Genomic DNA, 21,226 nt, shown 5'->3' with positions numbered 1-21,226 from the left:
CAGGTCAAACTTTTCCTACGATTGGTTCTCTCCTACTCAAGCTCTTAGTAATATGTCCCAGGTAAAATTGCTTCTGTGCTAATTGATTAGGCTATTACTATGACAAAAATAAATAAATAAATAAATAAATAAATAAACAAATAAATTTCAGAGAGACTAAGGGTTTATGCGTACCATATTAGTGTAATAGGCAGTACTTGTTTGCCTATATTATATTATATAGTAGAGGAATACCTTGTTAATCTAAATGAATTTAAGTCTCCAGGACCAGATGAACTACATCCAAGGGTACTAAAAGAACTGGCAAATGTAATATCGGAGCCATTGGCAATAATCTTTGAAAACTCCTGGAAAACAGGAGAAATCCCAGCATACTGGAGGAGGGCAAACGTTGTTCCCATCTTCAAAAAGGGGGAAAAAGAGGATCCCAACAATTATCGTCCAGTTAGTCTGACATCAATACCAGGAAAGATTCTAGGGCAGATCATTAAACAGAGAGTCTGTGAACATCTAGAAGGCAATGCCATAATCACAAAAAGTCAACATGGGTTTCAGAGAAACAAGTCATGCCAGACAAATCTAATCTCTTTCTTTGATAAAATTACCAGCTTGGTAGATGAAGGGAATGCTGTGGATATAGTATACCTTGAATTCAGTAAGGCCTTTGACAAGGTTTCCCATGACATTCTTGCAAACAAGCTTGTAAAATGTGGGCTAGACAAGGTAACTGTTAAATGGATTTGTAACTGGTTGACCAGCCGAAACCAAAAGGGGCTCAACAATGGCTCCTTTTCATCCTGGAGAGAAGTGACCAGTGGGGTCCCACAGGGCTCTATCCTGGGCCCAGTGTTATTCAACATCTTTATCAATGACCTGGATGACAGAACTGAGAGCATACTTATCAAATTTGCAGATGATACCAAATTAGGGGGAATAGCTAATACCCCTGAGGACAGGATCAACATTCAAAATGACCTGAATAGACTAGAAAGCTGGGCCAAAGCTAACAAAATGAAATTCAACACAGAGAAATGTAAGGTACTGCACTTCGGGCAGAAAAATAAAATGCAAAGATATAGGATGGGGGGACACCTGGCTGAATGAGACTACATGTGAAAGGCATCTGGGAGTCCAAGTAGACCACAAGTTGAACATGAGTGAACAGTGTGATGCGGCAGCTAAAAAGGCCAATGCAATTTTAGGCTGCATCAATAAAAGTATAGTGTCTAGATGAAGAGAAGTAATAGTGCCACTGTATTCTGCTTTGGTCAGGCCCCACCTGGAATATTCTGTCCAGTTCTGGGCACCACAATTTAAAAAGGATGTTGAGAAACTGGAGTGTGTCCAAAGGAGGGCAACTAAAATGGTGAAAGGTCTGGAAACCATGTCCTATGAGTATCGACTCAGGGAGCTGGGGATGTTTAGCCTGGAGAAGAGAAGGTTAAGAGGTGATATAATAGCCCTGTTTAATATTTGAAAGGATGTCATTTTGAGGAGGGAGAAAACTTGTTTTCTGGCTCCAGAGAACAGGACCCGGAACAATGGATGCATGCTACAGGAAAAGAGATTCCACCTCAACATTAGGAAGAACTTCCTGACAGTAAGGGCTGTTCGACAGTGGAACACACTCCCTCGGAGTGTAGTGGAGTCTCCTTCCTTGGAGGTCTTTAAGCAGAGGCTGGATGGCCATCTGTCGGGGATGCTTTGATTTGGATTTCCTGCAGGGCAGGGGGTTGGACTGGATGGCCCTTGTGGTCTCTTCCAACTCTATGATTCTATGATTATGCAGTTAAGGGACTCTGCTTTGTTGGAGATTTCTAAGTGCACCCACCTTTCAGGGATGCTTGGATTTCTGTACTGTCAGAGGGTTGGCCATGGCTTATTCAACTCTTACAATTCTATGACTTGGTTCTTGTCATCAATGTTCCAAAAGTACTGAAAAAACACTAGTTCCAGAGCACATGCTGATAGAAAAAAAAAGCTCAATGGATGCTACTTGCTTAAAGATGACAACTCATGAGTCACAATGCTTTAGAAGACCTTTCTTCTTCATAACTTTCTCAAGCACATAAAATTAAAATGGCTGTCACAAGATCTCCTATACTATTCTAATCCAGAAGGTAAACCCAAGTTTGCCTTAATGAAACAACTAAAGAGCATTAATTATTCCTAGTGCCACTGAGAATAAAGAGTTTATTACACCAGGTACTTCTGTCGCCCAAACGTTATCAAAACGGGGCGGAAGTATCCATGGTGTGATTGTGCCTGGTGCTACTGAAGGGAAATGCAAGTGTTTTCATCATGGAATTGCCAGGGAATCGTCAGGAAAACAGCCTTTTTCTTATTAACGATTTAATCCGTTAATAAGAAAAGGGCTGTTTTCCTGGCGATTCCATGACAAAAATGCTTCTACTGTTCCTTCAGTAGCACCAGGCGCGATCACACCACGGACGCTTCTGACCTGTTTTGATGACGTTTGGGCAATGGAAGTGCTTGGTGTGATAATCTCCTAAAACAGGTTACCTCCTGTTATGACTTGGAATCATGTCAAGCAATCACAACAACTATTATAGTGCCTAATGGCACAGTAAGGCGGGAGGGCAAATTACTTCCCCCATTCTATTATCATTCAGTCAGCCTTGGCTGTGGACACTATAAACACAATGTATAGTTGGAAATCCCCACATTTTGTTCATTTCAGCTTACTCTCAATTATGTATGTAATAATAAATAATAATAAAAATTTTATTTATATCCCGCCCTTCCCAGGATCAGGGCGGCTTACAACAGAGATTAAAAACAATGGTGCCATAACAATATAAAAACACTTCTACAGGCAAACCATACTAACAATAAAAACAAGACAAAAGTCAACAGGATAAAAAAACCCTTAGCCCAACCTCTTGGCCACGGAAGAGGAGGGAGGCCCACAGGATTTTTAATCGGGGAATGCCTGTTGGAACAGGAAGGTTTTTAAGTCCTTCCTGAATTGGGCCAGGGTGGTAGTCGAGCGGAGCTCGGTGGACAGCATATTCCAAAGGGCTGGGGCAGCCGTGGAAAATGTCCTCCGGGTGGTGGAGGCTAACCTAGCTCCAGGCACCTTCAGTAATTGCTGCCCAGACGTTCTGAGGGTGCGAGGCGGAATGTACGGGGAGAGGCGGTCCTTTAGGTATCCTGGGCCCAAGCCATTTAGGGCTTTATAGGTGATCACCAACACCTTATATTGAGCTCGGAAGCGGATGGGCAGCCAATGGAGGTCTTTCAGCACCGGTGTTATATGGCTGGTCCTGGGAGCGCCAGTGACCAGCCGGGCTGCCATATTCTGCACCATTTGCAGCTTCCGAGTTTGGTATAAGGGTTGCCCCATGTAGAGTACATTGCAGAAATCCAGTCTCGAAGTTACCAGAGCATGTACAACAGTTTCTAGGTCCCTCTGGGCCAGGTATGTACAGGATAGATATAGCCTTTGTTATTCTTGGAGGGCTCAAGGACAATAGCCATGTTTGTATGTATGTGTGCATGTACTCTTGACCTTTCAGCACACTGTTGATTCATAATCCCTGAGTGGGCTCAATGACATAGGAGCCTGTTTGCCCAGTCAGCCCCACAGCCTAGCCATGGGGGGTGAGCTCATGTCTCAGCCTACCCATTCTGGCACCACAGAATCACATAAAAGTAATCTGCAATCTGAAAAACATTATGAAAATTAGCTTTAAGAAATCAAACACTCTTAGTTGTGCTTGCTGCAAAACTCTAACATGGCTAACCACACTCTTTTCTGAAATGTCCTCCCCAGTATATCTCTACCTGCATGGGTAGCTGCTTTGAGCCCCTGTACCGGGAGGAAGGCAGGCTATAAATAAATAAAATAATACATAAAATAATAACAAATTGAGAAGCACTTTTGGTAAATTTGGTGAGTAGGGCTAGGGATAATTGAATTGCTTGGAGTTTGTGGAAGGAAGGCTACACATTGTATTTTCCTGAGCCATGCTGAGTGTTTAGTAGAAAGCCAACTCTAGTTGTAGCTGTGACCAGCAGTCATTTCTGTGTTCCAAAAAAAATTTTTTTTTGGGGGGGGGGTAGGAAAATTATAGGTACCATCAAAATACTTGCTCTTCTTGGCTAACTAGAAAAATACATCAATCCCCCACTCTGTATCCACAACCACAATATATAGATTTATCACATCCAACCCACAACATGCTATGTGTAGTTCTACTCTCAGAAGGCATAGATGTTCTTGTTTGCATATGTCACAGTTCTACAATATTCCATTTTTGCAGTTCAGTGACCAGAATGGTACATAATATTCCACCTGTTTTTCCACCATAGATAACTAAATACTGACATATTTAGTTTTGATTCCTTTCCCTTCTGACTTCCTAATGATCCCACTCATGGAAATTGCCTTTTCACAACATCCATAATGCTTTGTTAATTATGCAATTCACCATAACCCCATGATAATTTTTTCTGGTATTTCATTGCCAGCTGAAATACCACCAACCATATGTGAAGGTTTTGCTCTCAACATGTGAGCAAGTCTTCCATTTTCTGAAGGAAACTAATAGCTTCTTTGACACAAATGCTAACTGTGCAGTACACCTCTGGTATAATTTTAACTGTCTGTTACTGACGCTTTGAATTACCTTCAAAGGTAATTCAAAGCATCAATTGTTTGAAATATATTTGAAATATTATCTGTCCTTTTTTTCAATTTTACACTAACTCCTTAATTTTTTAGGAGGGGGGGAGGGAATCCACTTTGGGAATCAGATATGAAAGTTTTGGACTTCCTTGGAAATTTTCTTATTAGTTAAAAATTAATGTCTATTGCACCATGATTAAGCCTAACAATCAGTTCATTAATACTGTTCCCTTTCACGGTGCTCTGGAATTATATGATCTTTATTCCAGATCCTTTTTTGAAACAGGTGAGATTTGAAAAATTCAGTGCTTTCAGTTCAGGTCATAGGACTTTACTACATGAGAAAAGAATGATGGAACCAATCAGGAGAGCAGTGGCTTTCTCTGCACTGTGCTGCATGCCATCATAACACTTCACTTCCCAAAGGGATACAATAGTTAAAGCATTCCTTTTGCTGAATGGATTCACTAAAAGGCATGCTTTGGCAACCTCTTGGGAACAGAATGGAAGTGCTACAGTGTTATGCGGAGTGGAATGAAGAGACACATCATGGCACACATGTTCAGTTCCTAAGGGGTCGTCAAATATACCTTTTGCTGAAGGGAAATGCATTCAGCAAAAGGAATACTTTGATTACTGTCTTGGGAAAATAATGGAAGTGCTATATGTGGCAGACTGGCAGCATGCAGAGTGGTGCCAAGAAAGCCACTACTCTCCCAATTTTGTATTTCTTTTCTCATGCAGTAAAGTCCATAAGCAATCAACTATGTGTATTACTTAGTAGCTATAACTTTTAGAATAGCAGTCCACAGCATGATGGAGGCAACTTCACCTCTATTTTCATCATCCCTGATAAATTCCAGGAATACTGCTGATGTCAGTTGATTCACAGTGTAGTGTGATTCATAGGAGAAGCTGGAACACCTCTTAGTGAAGAATCACAAACAGACCTGGAGCTGTTGTTACTGCTATTGTTATTGTTGCAGCAATACTGATAAGTTATATGGCAATCAGTCCAGATGATAATCAGACCTAGATAATGCTCCATATCCACAGATTCTTTATCCATAAATTCAATCATCCACAGCTTGAAAATATTCAAAAATATATATACAAATTTCAAAAGCAAACCTCAATTTTGCCATTTTATATGGGATACCATTTTACTACATCACTGTATTTAATGAGACTTGCATCCATAGATTTTGGTATTCACGGAGGGGTCCTGGAACCAAAACCTGGAGTATACCCAGGGCCCACTATATCTGCAATTTTCTGGGCCCTGATTCTCTGCCTTAGCATAAAAGAAGCGAAGATAAGGGCATGACAATGGAGATCTATTATACTGCCTTGTGCCCTAAATGTGCACCTGAAACTGTATCATAAAAAATAATAATCTGTATTGAAGTCTCTGTGGTTTTGAGCTAGCCTCAAGCTTGAAAGAAGTTACATTTATTTATGAAGTTTCTTTTTAAGGATATATGATCCTTGACATTAGAGAAAGATCATTTCAGCAGTTCCAAGACATAGCATTTCACTCATTCTGGTTTAATGAATCATGATCAAAAAATACATTGTAACACAAGCTTAGGTGAACTGAGAAAGATAAGATTTATACTGCACCACAATTCAGTACCAATAAAAGTTGGAGACCTCTTATGCAAGAAGTTCCTTTTTATCTTACCTCCAAAGCCTTCAGTCGTTCCAACAGTAATTTCATCTTCTTTTTTTCTTCTTCAGTGCTGCTGTTTTCATTCTTTGAATCTTTATCTATGGACATGCAAATGTCTTCCACATCTATTTTGCATCTCTTGCCTTCTTGTGTTAATGTTTCCTAAAATGGTTAATATATTTTTCATCAGTATTCTAATTATAATCTCATATGCACACATTATAGGCAAACAGTGAAGCTTTCTGAATGTATAGCATCTAGGAAAAAAGATCCTACTACATATATAACTAATACCAGCAGTGCGGTATGCCTCACTGGTATGCAGTGAGGTATCATTTTTAATTTTAATTTTGAATGTCAAAAATCTTTGTCAGTTGTTCTTCTGTGGACATAAGTAGAACTGTCCCCCTTCTTGAGTAGTACTATTATTATTAATTTTATTTTTACACATATATCCTGTCTTTTCTTCAAAAAGCTCCAACCTATGGCAAAACAAAGGCAGCCCTATCACAAGGTTTTCTTGGCAAGATTTGTTTAGAGGGGGTTTATCTTTGCTTTCCTCTGATGCCAAGAGAATATGACTTCCCCAGTGTCACCCAATGAGTTTCTATGACTGAAGAGATATTCAGACTCTGGTCTCTAGAATCCAATGCTCAAACCACTACACCATGCTGGTTCTTTGACCCTCTCTGTTTTATCCTGACAGCAATTCTATGGCATAGGCAAGGCTCAGACAGAGTGACTGGTCAAAGGTCACCTTCATGGTGATGGGGAGGAAGAGAACATGGACCTATCAAGTTCAACACTCTAGCTACTACACAAAATGGTCCATTTGGTAGTCATGAGATGACCCTAAGTGTTCAGCTCATCCTCATTCCCCAGAAGGGGTGGCACTTCAAGTAAGGCAAAAATGAGAACTAATGTTTAGGAATCCAAAGAAAAGAGCCAAGATGGCAAATGTAAGAGTTCTAGTGTGAACAATTTTCAATGTCACACTCAGCAATGCTAGAAATCTGGAGACTGAAGAAAAGGGGGAATGGTCACATTTTGCTCTTTATCCCCTGTAATCCTTAAATATAGAAACTGTATGTTTAACCACACTGAATGTCACATCACTAAGATGGATGCCCCAAAGCAGTGTCTGCTACTTGAGGGAATGGGGAATTTACCTTGTGATGGTATTGCTCTACATATTTTGGATTTCTCAATGTAAACATATTTCAAACCACATTATCGGGGCTGCCATCAGAATTCGACACTGTTGACTAGCTGTGAACACCAATACCCCCCTGAGAGCCACGGTTGCATCTCCCTGACCTGCCAATCTCTACCCACTCCTTCAGACAGACAGTCTGTGAGGAAGAAGGTGTTAGGGAAACCTGCTTGCTTCCATGCACTGTCACCTATCACTAACATCATCTGTAGGTGTTGAGAAGCTGAAAGACAGCCGGGCACTTGGGGTGTGTGTGAGTGAGAGATTGGGAGACAGATTAAGAGAGAGATATGGAGGAGGAAATACTACTGATCAGCCAACAGAAAATGCCATATGGAAGACAGTTGGAGGAGACAAGGAATGTAGCAACAAAGAATGTAGCAACAAAGGTCAATCTTATTAATTGCCCCCAAAGGCTCCATTCTAGAGCAAATCCAGCACTCAGGTACATATAGAAATCTCCTGCTCTATTTACTGGCATGCAAATAAGCTGCACATACAATGGTTTAATTCTGTCCTCAACTGAAATTTTGCCAGCATTTTGAAGTAACTACTTACAAATGATGATTTACTTGTAATTAATTCCTTTCCCAAACAATGAATGTTTTCTTACATGAGGTACATTATGACAGTACCCTAATGAGGTACAGCTTTTGCAGTATAACTGCAACCTTTGCTCATGTCTATACTACTTTCACAGCTACCGGGAAGGGGGGGAGCATACTAAATGTTGGGGAGGCTGGAGCACAGAGGACAATTCTCCAAGGTCCATACAAATGGGTTTATTTATTTGTTATGCAGCATATGTGAGCCAGCATTTGAAGTAATGAAACTTTTCTATTCCAGCTGACTGCTTCCTTTTTGACTTATGATGACCCTAACACCATAAGTGTATTTCATGACCAAGCTGGAAATGGAACCTGAGCTGCATGCGTACTGCGGAAATAACCCAGTTTGACACCACTTGATCTGCCATGGTTCAATGATATGGAATTCTGGGATTTGTAGTTTGTTGGGCACCAGAGCGGAGCTCTGGATTCCATAGCACTGAGCCATGACAGTTGAAATGGTATCAAACCAGATTATTTCTTCAGTGTGGGTGCAGCCCTGGTTTCCTGAGTTGTAGTTCAACACTCAAACTACTATGCCACACTTGGGCTGGCCAGACTTCCCCTTGCTAGCCAGATTTCCCCTACTGATTGGCACATATGGGGCAGAAATAGCAGTGCCCCCGTCAGACAAACACACACTCACAATCCTGAAATATATATATTTGCTATAAATCTTCATGAGGTTAAAAATTACTAGTAAGTTCTGAAGTGTGCCCACCTGAAATTTCCCAGGAACTTGGGTCAATTGTAAAGCAGTAATCAACCCTATAGTCTACCTACTGCTTAAAATTAATGAGTTTTCTTCATTTTAAAATTCATTTTAGTGTAATAAGAATTATACACAAAACATGTTGATGGTTTCACCCAAGACATGGAGGAAGAAGAGTGGAATTGCTTTCTTCATGGGACATTAACCATATTGAAGAAAGAGAGGTCACACATTCTTTGCAATAAAGGATATCATTCTACAAACACCTTAATTGTGTGTGTTATTAAGTTCTCATTGATGTTCATTGCTTTGATTTACAGAATATCTTTTGCTGACAGCATGAACAAAGATGCGGAAAGAGAGAAGAACTTAAGGAAGAATGTCAAGCAGGAGTGGGAGTTTGTATATATATATATCACCATAAGTGTGGAGCATTTGTAAGGGGAAACCTATTCATGATGGGCAACTGTGACTTGCATAATGTACATGCCTGTTTTCTACTCTCACACATTTGCACATTCTGAAAGCTTGCCCTTCTTTATTAACTTACAACACTTTCCTGTTCAATACCAGATGGCTATAATTCCTTTTTCTATCATGGTAGAGAAGCAAGTGGTTGATATCTAGAGTTGAAAAGATTTTTTAGGGGAGAAACTACAAATGAATGAAGAAATTGCATTTTAAAAGGCCGCTACCAGCAGGCATTTACAAGGCTGAAAGGGATAAGAAATGGTTTTTTGATAAGGTGTAGTTACATAGTCCCACCAATATTAAATGCACAGCATCACAGCAGTTTCAGTGCAGCTTGTGTTGCAATGTTATAGGAGTCTGAGGCAATCAACTTATAAATGGTCAGCCCACTTGTTTATCTGGATCAGTACTGTTAATACTGAGCAGCAGCAGATTGACAGGATTTCAGATTTCCCAGGCCTACCTAGAAATGTCAGGGCATATACCTGGGACTTTGGCATACAAATCCTGCACTCTAGTATTATGCTGCTGTGGCCCATTTCAAGTGTCTTTGCTCCTAGTGGTGGGATCATCTGTGGGTGGACTACCAGCATTGCCTGAGTACAGATTTGTTCCTTTCCATAATCCGATGGGATGTACATCAGCACAGCCTGCCAGAAAATTGGTGATAAAGAGGACTGAATTATAAATCTAAGATTCCGATGGTCTCCTGGCATATTTACGGTAGGCTAACAGAGCAGATGGTAAAAGGAAAGCAGCAGGAATCTTAAGATCCATAGATCCTAGGCAGTATGGAAGGCACAGCTTGGACAATTGCCTTTGCCACAAGCCAGGGGACTGTTTATCACATCACCTTGGTTCTGTGAACCACATACCGCTGAAATCCCTATCATTTGAGCAACAGAAGATCTGGAGCTGTCAGTCTCCGTCTCCTATCCCAATTTCCTCATTCCTACACAGAGAGATCAACAGCATCTATGTTGTCTTTTATGAAAGCAATGTGCCCAGAATCCCAGGCTGACACTAATAGGAGCTATATTACACTTTGGTCTAAATATATACTATGCAGTAGAATCTAACTTTTGTTTTTCTTCCAAGTAAGCATGGATAGGAGCCAGATCAGAACTACTGTGCATGGGTAAGGGAGATCTGAATATTTTTCTACTAAATTTTCATACCTGCCCATATGGGAGCTTAAAATAGAAAAAGAAAAAAGAAACCATACCAACTGTATACCAACTGGTATCTTTGTTTATTTATTGTAAACAAAGAAAACAAGAGGAAAAATAGCTGGGAAGACAAGGTTAAAGGCACCCTTACAGACTTATGGTGGTCCTCATCCAGATCAGGCCCCATGCACATATCATAGGAGTTAAAAGGTAAGACTGAGCTGCATGCTATGTATTTAATGTAGCACATGGTTTAAACCTATGTGAAATGATTCAGAGAAGGCTGTGCCTCAAAAAATAAAAACAAACAAAAAAACCCGGGAGAGGATTAGTCATTATCTAGTTGTTTTTATGTCCTAAAAAGATGGGATAATATAGTGGAGCACACACATACAAGCCAGGAGTATAGAAAGATTTATAAAAGAAGACTGCATAAAAGAAAATAAAGAACAGAGGATGGGATCACAATGATAAGAATTCTGTTTGGGGAAAATAAAGGAAATCAGAGTAGAAGAGTAAGGACTACTGAGAAAAGAACTGGTTGAGGGTAAACAACATCAGAACAATAAAATGGGGAGAGAAGGAGAGGAAAAATAGTGCAGAAAGATAAGAAAAGTAAATAAACCAAAGAGAAGTATTAATTTTGAGGAACATGTCTCTGAGGGCACTGGAGACTCGATTTAACCCTGGCCTCCTTTTGAAAATTCTCATATTTTAGTTACAGATTATAGAAATAACAGAAATCTCCACATTCAAAATCCTTTCTGTCTAGCTGAACCTACTATAGCTGTGTGTGCCTGCCTAAAACAGACAAGGTACACAGCAACTGCCACCAGTATCCCTTAAGCAGCATGTATAACCAGCAAAAAGGGGGGGGGGGGGAGAGAAAGGGAGAGCAGATAACCCACTTTTACCAACTACTCCCCAGCTGGGTTTTTTTTAAAGTACATTTCTGCACGTTTGGCCACCATAATGGAAATCACAAGAAAACAGGTTGGTGAAAGAAAAAGTCTTCCCTAGATGCATTTTGGAAGAAAAGTTCAGGTAATCTCTAGAAGGTTAAAATGTTTTTGTTTACTTATACAATACTTAGCTTGCCCATCTCTTTTATTTGACATGTACACGTTGTTCGTTTTAATGAAAGGTTTGCAGGAACATGTTGAACTCTTCTTCTTTTTTTCTTTTTTGGTATTGCAAGCTTTGCCTATTCTTTTCATGTTAATTCTGCCTATGGTACCAAATTTTCTGTTAAAGAAGCAATGGCGGGGTACAGACCTCCTCTTTGCGGCGCTCTGCCGCCGCCGCCAGAAGGTCCGCGGGGGAGCCGGAGCCTTCAGACGGCCCGACTCCCGCGCGGACCGAAAAAAGAAGCTCCAAAATGGAGCTTCTTTTCGCGTCGCGTTTGCGACGTAGCGAGGCGCCAGGGGCGCGCTCGCTACGTCAGCAGCGGCGCGACATGTCTGGACGCTAAGCGTCCGATACGCAAAGATGGCGGCGCCCATGTAGAAAGGGCGCCGCCATCTTGTACGCATTGACTACGTATTAGGGTTAGGGGGGTGCGGAAGCACCGCCCCTTCCTAACCCTAATACGTATTCAATACGTATTTTTTGGCGGTTTGTAACCCGCCAATGATCTGAAAGACATCTACTTCGTTGACTGAGCTATACCTGTACAACAGGATTTGATTTAACAGTTTGCCACTAATCATTAAATCTTCCTTTATTCTCACAGCCATTGGTTTTGTTCCCAAGGTCTTATCATCCTTAAGCATTGTTCATATTGCTTTGTTATGGCCTGACACAAATTTTTCAAGTTCAGACATTCTTGGAAGGTGCCTCCTAAATTTCAGCATGGACTTTCAATCCCCCTTTAAAACTGTTCTGACAGTGATACTTGAGTTGCCAAAAAAAATAATAAAATAAAATCATTTTGCACATTCAGATCCAAGGTACACATTGTAATCTTTGCTAAATTTTAGACCTGCTGCTTCAGCTCAGTTGTATGTGGAGCATGTGAGGATGTTTCTGTTTTCTTACAAGATTTAAAACAACTCTTTCCCCTTACTAATGGAAAACCTTTCAGGCCATTGAGGCTAGGGCTAAACAGCTTGTTGTTACTAAAATACAAAACAAGCTATTCTGAGTGCTAGCTAGCTATGAAAGAAAACTAAGGTTCATTGCATAAAATTAGTGATTTTACTTATCTGGTTTGAAACTGGCATGTGGAGGGTCCTGATTTTTAAAAAATATTATTATTACTTCCCCTGCTTGCTGATGGTAATAGAGCAGAATAGAATAAGTCTTTGCTTCAGACAGTCTATCAAGAGATGCAGGAATAATGTTTTCTTGCAACAGTTTTTGCTCAATGCAAGCTGGGCAAAATTTGAAGCAAAAGAAAAGGATTCAGGTAAATCAGAAGGTTTTAGAGGAACAGTCTAAATTGTTCACAGTTTAACATTATTGCTGTCAGGCAATAACATATAAAATCCCCCTTTTTCATCTCTCCATTTGACTTACAAAGTATACACAGAGTGAGCAGTAAGATATCCTAGATTAAACATCTGTGATGGATAAGAGAACAAAGTGTTTTCTTTATGTCTTTAATATGAACCTACAACCACTGGCACATCAATCTAAATCTACTTCACATTAGTCTTCACTCAAAACACTTCTAAATATTGCAGGGTATCATCCTTATTGAACAGCTCTGCAGAATGACACTAATAAATTTTCTGATGAAGCTTTTATTGGCCCTTCCATCTATCAGAAACATTTGTTTCTGTTGAAAAATGTTCAGCCCTAAGAGGTCTTTTGAGTAAATGGAAGCTACACAGGAAAATGAAATATCGGGAAAAGTTCAATACCAATGTTAATTAAATGTGTTAAATGGGGAAATGCTCTTATTAATATTTTATAGTGAAAAACAGGCTCTTTGCAGACTACCTCTCCAGATGGTAGCCTGTAATGATGTTTTACATGACCAATGAATCACATGAACAGTTTGCTTCCTGGAACTTTGCTGGGTGGGTGAGGGGGAGTAGCTCATTATCCACATGGAAATGTCCGGATGATATGCCACAGCACTGTAAATTAACATAGAACTGTTAGGGTAACACGAAACAGAGAAACAAAACTGACCTCTTAAACAAGGCCTAGGCATGATGATATCACATATGAAACCATCAAAAGAAGCCCTGAGGAATGTCGAATTCATCTACCAATTAATGGTCTTCAATAGGGGAGCTCTGTCAACAGGCAAAGCATCACTTTGCCATAGAATAACTTCAAGACTATAGAAATTACAGATCTGAATAATTCTACTGAATCTCTCTCCCAGATACTTGGCTTGTTAAGTATCAAGCTCCATATTAGCCACAGCAGATATGAAAGAACCCCTCTAGATATTCCAGACTATAGCTTGACAAATCCCTAACATGATGGAAGTTGTAGTAGGGCCCCTTGATGTAGATCCTTCTTGTTACCTGTCCATGCCACAACTTTGAAAGCGGGTTGCATGTTTCTATCAGCTTCATTTCTGCCCAAGCCTGTCTGACACCTGTTGTTGTTGTTGTTGTGTGCATTCAAGTCATTTTTGACTATGTTGACCCTAAGGCGAAACTATCATTGGGGTTTTCTTGGCAAGTTTCTTTAGAGGCAGTTTGCCATTCTTATTGTACGAGGCTGAGAGAGTGTGATTTGCCCAAGGTCACGCAGTGAGTTCACATGGCTCAGCCAGGTTTCAAACCATGCCCTCTAGATTCATTGTCTACTGCTCAAACCACTACACCATGCTGGCTCTCTGATGCCTATTAGAATCTAATTTCATTTGTACTTGCATTTTATCCACATTCATTCTGGCTTTGAACCCTAAATTCAGTCTTTGGAAATTATAACATGTCTGGCACAACTGCTAAGTAGCTTTGATCCTGCCTGTCTCCCCTGCTGATTTCATCTCAAGCAACACATCCTTTTATTTCTAGGCCCTGTTCACACTACACAAGTATAGTGCTATTATCCCAGTTTAGCTGCAACAGTTCCATTCTTTGAAAACCTGGTATTGGCAATTTAAGGGAGTGAGCATTTAGAATTCTCAATCAGGGAGCATCTCTGGTGCTTCACCAAACTACAAACCCCACAATTCCATAGCATGCCATTATTGCAGATAAAGTGGAATAAAAGGACTACAAACTGCAAGGTGTTAATGGGCTCCTGGTATCAATCCAGTTTCATAGCTAGACTTGCCCACACTCAGGGCAGGCTTACATTTCTATCCCCATTCTAGTCCAACCTTCCACTCCACTCCTAGACTGAGTCTTAGGACTGGAGCGTGGCTTTGGCGCAGGTTCCAGTTTCTTAGGACGCATGTATCATTTAAACAGAATACCTCCAAAGTGACCCAAAGCAGCCAGGAAGGGCAGTATTAATTTTAGTCCGTTTTTCTGCCTCTGTTTTTGGTCCTCCCTTCTGACTTTGCCCCTGTGCATCACTGGATTCTGTTGTCTGAAAACTACTCTAAAACGGAATTTGGTCTTTGGGGTGGTAGAGATTCCATAGCTCTTGTTCCCAAGCAAAGCAAAACAAAGCAGTTCTTTTCTGAAATAGTCAGAAGGAAATGGGAGTCCTCTTAAAACTTGGATGCACTTCTGGCTTTGGAGGATATAATCTGACAGGCTGCAGTAAGTAAAACATTGATATATTGTCTCACTCTGAAGTTTCAATACAATTAAAAAAGCAGGTAAGGAGGAAGGCAGAAAGGAGAGGTAGGGAGTGTAGTTGTGTGGTAGACAATTTTAGCTTCCAACCAGGTGTTGTAACTTTACCAATCTGATTCTTTTATCGATGTTTGCCTCAATGCTTCACTTTGTCTTGTGATTGTATGACTGCAGGAACAGCAGTACCTCAAATGCTCAGAAATAAGCTCTCTAAAACCAGGCTGTGTCCACACCATAGAATCAAAGCCGTTGGATACCGCTTGAACTGTCTTGACTCTATTCTACAGAATCCAGGGATTTGTAGTTTAGTGAGGCACCAGAGCTTTCTGAAAGGCCAAGTTGAATACTTCACCAAACTACAAATCCCAGGATTCTGTAGGATAGAGTTATGGCAGTTAAAGTGGTGTATAATTCTAAAGTATGGAATGTCAGGGATGATGGGAGTTGTAGCTCTTCTACCTCTGGTTGAACTCACCACCTGGTTGTGCACCGCGCTGACCAGTTTTGGCCAGTGGTTATAGCTTAGCAGAGTTACAGAGAATAGGCTGAAGACCCCGACAAACTCTCCAAGCCTTCTCACTCTACTTCCACAGAAGTCTTCACCCTTCTTCACAGGATCCAGCTGGTTCTTGTAGCTTCACCCAAGACACCAGACTACTCAGTAGTCTTAAATAAAAGATCTACTTTATTCTACTATATACAGCTCCAAAACTATCCAACACAACTCCAATACTCAACTCCTCACTATCCACTCTACTAACCACTACTACAACCCACACAATACATTGGGATTCATAGTCATTATTATAGTCAATGCATGGTACCACCCACTGTTGTCTGTTTCCACCCAGTAGGCGTGTACACCATTCTCATTGGTTCTCTTGGTTCATCCTACAATTAATGATTTCATCATCTCAGCCTTGACCACTTAACAATTGTCAGGTGTGTCCAATTATCCACTTTACATTTCTTGTCCTTGGCATTCAGGACTTGTTAATTGTATTACCATTTAAACCTGTGTGGTTCCCAATTGGCTTCTGCTGAGTCACCCTGACTCTCACATACATGTTTTATTTCTTTTACTGTATAACCCATGTTGCTTTTTCCTTGACATGGAAAACATCCTCAACCTGCCAGAAAGGCCCCCACTCCATCCCATCCACATATAGACACATAATCTGAAAGGATGAACTATCCATCAAAGACTTAACACCTTCTCTGACTTTCTGTCAATTGAAAAGAAAAGGGACATATCTCTCACTTCCACACTTGTTCTCCTGAAAGTTTTCCGAGAACTTAACTCAGGGCACTAATGGCATACCAAGTAAAGGGCAGATATCAATCCCCCCTCCTTTTTTTTAACAGCTAAATCTTTAAGGGTGCATTTGTGATGAACACTAACAGCCTACATCTAGTTGCCTGAAATTTGGGAGGATTCAGGCCCTCACAAGGGATACCAGTCCTGACAATACAGTCAAATTCTGTATTGTTCATGTGTGCCTTAAAATAATTTCTGACTTATGGGCCTGTTACAGACAGCCAAAATAAAGCTGCTTCGAGTCACAGTGGAGGTATGATATTTCAATGATGCATGTGTCCTAAGAGTCCAGAAGCCGCACCAAAGCCACGCTCCAGCCCTAAGGACTGGAGTGTGGCTTTGGTGTGGCATCTGGACTCTTAGGACGCATGCATCATTGAAACACCATACCTCTACTGTGACTCGAAGCAGCTTTATTTTGGCTGTCTGTAACAGGCCACGGTAATCCTAAGGTGAACCTAACATGGGGTTTTGGAAATATTTCTTCAGAGGAAGTTTGCCATTGTCTTCACCTGAGGCTGAAAGTATGTGACTTGCATAGTTTTGTGTTTTTAGCAGTTGTGTCAGCTTTGTGTCAGTTGTGTTTTAATTTGTTGCAAGCCACTTAGGGTCCTGTGTGGGGAGAAAAGTGGGATATAAATAAATAAATAATATTTCAAGGACAGATATGTGACATGTTGGCAACTGCTATCTCTCCCTTCAGTAACTAAAACTGCAGTCTTAAAATACTTCTATCTAGCAATATATTCCATTCAATTTAATGGGAGTGACTTCTAAGTAACTGCGCATGAGATTGCACTGGTCAGTCCTACCCCACAACCTAACCTTTATGTTCTCTAACAACTTTTGAGAGTCAAACAGGTACATAACAATCACTCACCACTCCAAGCAACTGATGGTATGCCATATATTAATTTCAGAAATGTCCATTCACTATGATTTTACTCTTAAATTTATATTTGTCATTGTCTCAGGCCACACCTCTCTGTGTAGCTTTTTCAGAATTTTAAATTTTCAGAAAAAATCAATAGTGAAATGTGAGTTCCAAGAAAGCATGCCAAATGTTATAGAACAAATAAGATATATAGCAGTGTCACCCTCTCTTTCTACCCTATTACCAGAGAACATGAGCACTCCTCAAGCCTACTTCTGAGAAGAAATTACATTCATGCTTCTGCCTTATTCTTGTTCCTCCAGCTGTTTAGATGCTTGTTAGCTACTTATCATGTAGTCAGGTGAAAAAAATATTACTCCCACCCATGTCGTTTGGATGTGTGCTTGCTAAGTGCACAAAAATTTAATCACATAACATCCCACTTGACAGACATAAGCTCTTTGCTTTGAATGGAAGATCTGCCAGTGGCTAGCCTAGAGATTCTGTGGTATAATGAGCACTCTTCCACTTGGCACTTAAAATCTAATTTAATTAGAATTAATGAATTAAGCTACACTAAACATATTGGACTTCTACTCAGTTTTTTCCTGCTTCATATTATGCTAGCCCCAGATGTACCCTTAGGTCCATTCACCATAAAATAGCTGGCTAAATAAGCCTGACTTTAAAGTAGATCCTGTTAAAACCGTGAGAAGCCTCAGATGCTACAGTATTGCAGTAGGGAGAGCAGAAAACACAAAGATCTTAAACAGGCTATACAGCATCATCCGAATTCCTGGCATAGAATTGGCATCAGGAAAAGAAACACAAACTGAGCATTTCTAAATGAGCATGAACATGTTACACATTAGGAGAAATAAAAATGCTCTGGGTTGAACAGAAGAAAGAAGAATAGACAGAAAAAGTGCAAACTGAATGTACTTTCTGCTTCCCGATCCACTCAACATCTTCATGTACAAAGTCAGTCTTACATTTATAAATGAGCACTCACATTCCCCAAGAATACAATAGCTATGGTCTAAAACCATTTCACACATACAGGGCAGAACCTTCTTCCACTCTCTGCTCCATGAAAACCTCCCGTGAAGTTTTCCAGCCCTCTGCAGTCAGTTTGGGTTGGAATTGGGGAGCAGCCGGAGCTCACCTCCTGGTTCCTCTGTTATATCGGCAGAAATACCACACTAGAGGATGGTCTAGCTTTCCACAAAAGATGACTTTTACTAGAAGAATGTGAGGGAAATGGGCCGCACCAGGTGACACTCTAAGGGAGGATGACAGCAACGCTCCCCAAACATCTGCCTTCTGGCAGAAACAGGCTGGGGCATTCATCTGCATCCCTTTAAAACACTAGAGGTGCTGTGGGTGGGGCAAGGCTCAGCTAGAGGAAAAAGGAGAGGCTGCAGGGTTGTTGTTGTTTTTTAATAAAATAATTTTTTTTAAAAAATCCCCCAAAATATTTTTAAATTCTCTTTTTTAAAAATCACATGTTATCAATTTCACTTTAATTTTCACTTTAATCACATGAAGCCATGTACAGTTGGCCTTCCTTATCCACAGTTTTTTTAATCCATGGATTCAAGCATCCACAGCTTGAAAATATTTTAAAAAGTATAAATTCCAAACAGCAAAACCTGATTTTCCATTTTATATAAGAGACACCATTTTGCTATACCATTTTATTCAATGGTACTTGAGCATCCACAGATTTTGTTATCCACTGGGGTCGTGGAACCAAACCTCAGCGGATACCAAGGACCCATTCTACATGTAAATACATTTAGGCTGTGCATATAGTATTATAATTTAAAGGTACTATATAATTTTAATTTTGCTAGTTTTTTATCATTCAGTAATATACTGGTATTATGATTTATGAGTAATATTAGTACAAAAAACATTACTAAGGATGATGTGGTATGAGAGGAGGTCAATGGGGGGATGACACCATGAATTACCACACCAGGAGACACCAACCCTAGTGATGCCACTGATCTTGTGGAAGCCTTCATTAGGCCAGGCCAGTTGCTCACCTTCCTTTCCAAGCAGGAAAAAAAGACTATATTAATCTTTCTTCAACTCCAATTTTTCCTTAACTTTGCACTGCCACAGTCTCACAGAACACCGAACTTTTCACTTTTCCCTCATCCGGTGACTGCTTTTCAACCACATGGGATTGCTGAAATGATAGTACTTAAGCAAAGGGACCTTACATGTAGCTACGGCACTTTTTCTGTCTTACAGCCTGTATTTTAATGTATATTTATGTTCAAAGATAAAACTACTATCTTATCATCCATCCACCATTCACACCCATTGGTCCTGATACTAAAAATGAGCTATACATATGAGGTGGAGAAGTGCCAAATGAACAGCTTTTGTTTCCATGTGTTTTGCCTAAAGAAAGTGCATACTGTATTTATTCAATTCCAAACTGAAAGGAAGCTAATTTACCTTTCTAGCTCTTATTTTCACTTGAAGTTTATTCAGTTTTAATAAAAAAAAACATTTTGCATACCACATCAAACCTCTGTGAAAAGAGCCACTTTTCATGTTCATAATGGAACATCAAAGACCCTGAAGATAATATATTTCCACAGACACTAAAAATGTATCCCCCCCTTCCCCTATTCTGAGAGGTGTGAAATAGTATTGTCTTCATTTTATAGATAGGGACATGTGTTTCAAAGAAAGAAATTGCATGGTTTGCTGAAGTTCACAGGGGAGAAACGCACTGGAATGAAGAATCATTTCCACCAGGAAGAGCTTCCAAATGAAGTCGAAGATGATAGCTATGAAATCCTAAGCAGCATGTACAGGTACTTTGGGCAACTAGAGGAGCTGCTTCCCTTTTAGCTCTGGACATGCCTGAGAAGAACACTTGAAAGGCGGAGAAATCTGACATACACCCTTCAGCAAACCCGCTGACCAGTAGGCTAGATGTTTTCAAAGGCTAGCAAGAATGTTCATGGTTGGAAAGTGAAATATGTCAGCTAAGAAATCCTGGAGCAAGGTTTTGAGAGAGAGTTTATTATCTAGATATGAATGGCACTAGCAAAGATCCCTTCCCTTTTTATTGCCTTCCCTGTTTTGATAATACTGTAGGTATGTTTGATGGACTGGCTGTACCATCTTTCTGGTGTTGGCCAGGATACTCCAGGAGCAACACCACTCCAAGCATCACAGCTGTACCATCCTGGCATCACAGCTGTACCATTTCCCCATGTTACCTTAGCCGCCATCTCCATGCCACAGTGGCTGTCTGCATGGGCGTCCCGCTGGATCACCCAGCGCATCCGCCACTGCCACAACTCCCTCATTTTTGAGGTCAGAATGAGGTGCCCAACACTGGTCACATGCTGGACACCTAATTCTGATCTCAGAACAGGCAACCTGTAGTGATGGCAGATGCAGCAGGTGGCCCAACAGGGCGGTCGTGCAGACAGCCATGGTGACTCATGGACAGAAGGTTCTGGATCTTTCCAGAAGATCTGAAGCAACAGGTAAGGGTTTTTTTTTTTACTCCAATGCAGCCATGTTCTGGTGTGGGATGTGCTAGATGTGGTCTAGTCTACTTACACCAGAACTGGGATTTGGGCCGTGAACGGGATGACACCAGAATAAGGAGGAAAATGGGCCTTTTGGCTTGTGTAATCAAGACCCTAGTCATGTTCTGGTTTCTCCCTCTCTTGACACACAGAGCTGCTTTCCTCACATAGTGTCTTTGGTTCTATTTCTTTCCTCCAATCATTTTTCACTGATAAATTGGACATAATTTATGGAACCCTGGTGATACATCTCATGGCGT

At 40.5% G+C, this 21,226-nt stretch overlaps 1 protein-coding gene across 3 annotated transcripts in view; it reads right to left on the bottom strand.

Annotated features, from left to right (window-relative positions):
* NCKAP5 (NCK associated protein 5) overlaps positions 1–21,226 on the bottom strand; it is an 811,098-nt gene that overhangs the window by 291,124 nt on the left and 498,748 nt on the right. For all 3 annotated transcript variants that reach the window (XM_042462965.1, XM_042462973.1, XM_042462983.1), the window contains one exon: positions 6,336–6,485. In XM_042462965.1, coding sequence (XP_042318899.1) covers positions 6,336–6,485 — 150 coding nt within the window. The remainder of the gene's footprint in view (positions 1–6,335; positions 6,486–21,226) is intronic.

The sequence above is a fragment of the Sceloporus undulatus genome, chromosome 1 (assembly GCF_019175285.1).
Source record: "Sceloporus undulatus isolate JIND9_A2432 ecotype Alabama chromosome 1, SceUnd_v1.1, whole genome shotgun sequence".
Lineage (NCBI taxonomy): Eukaryota > Metazoa > Chordata > Lepidosauria > Squamata > Phrynosomatidae > Sceloporus > Sceloporus undulatus.
The sequence above is the reverse complement of the archived record's forward strand: the minus strand, read 5'-3'. Positions and strand labels throughout refer to the sequence as shown.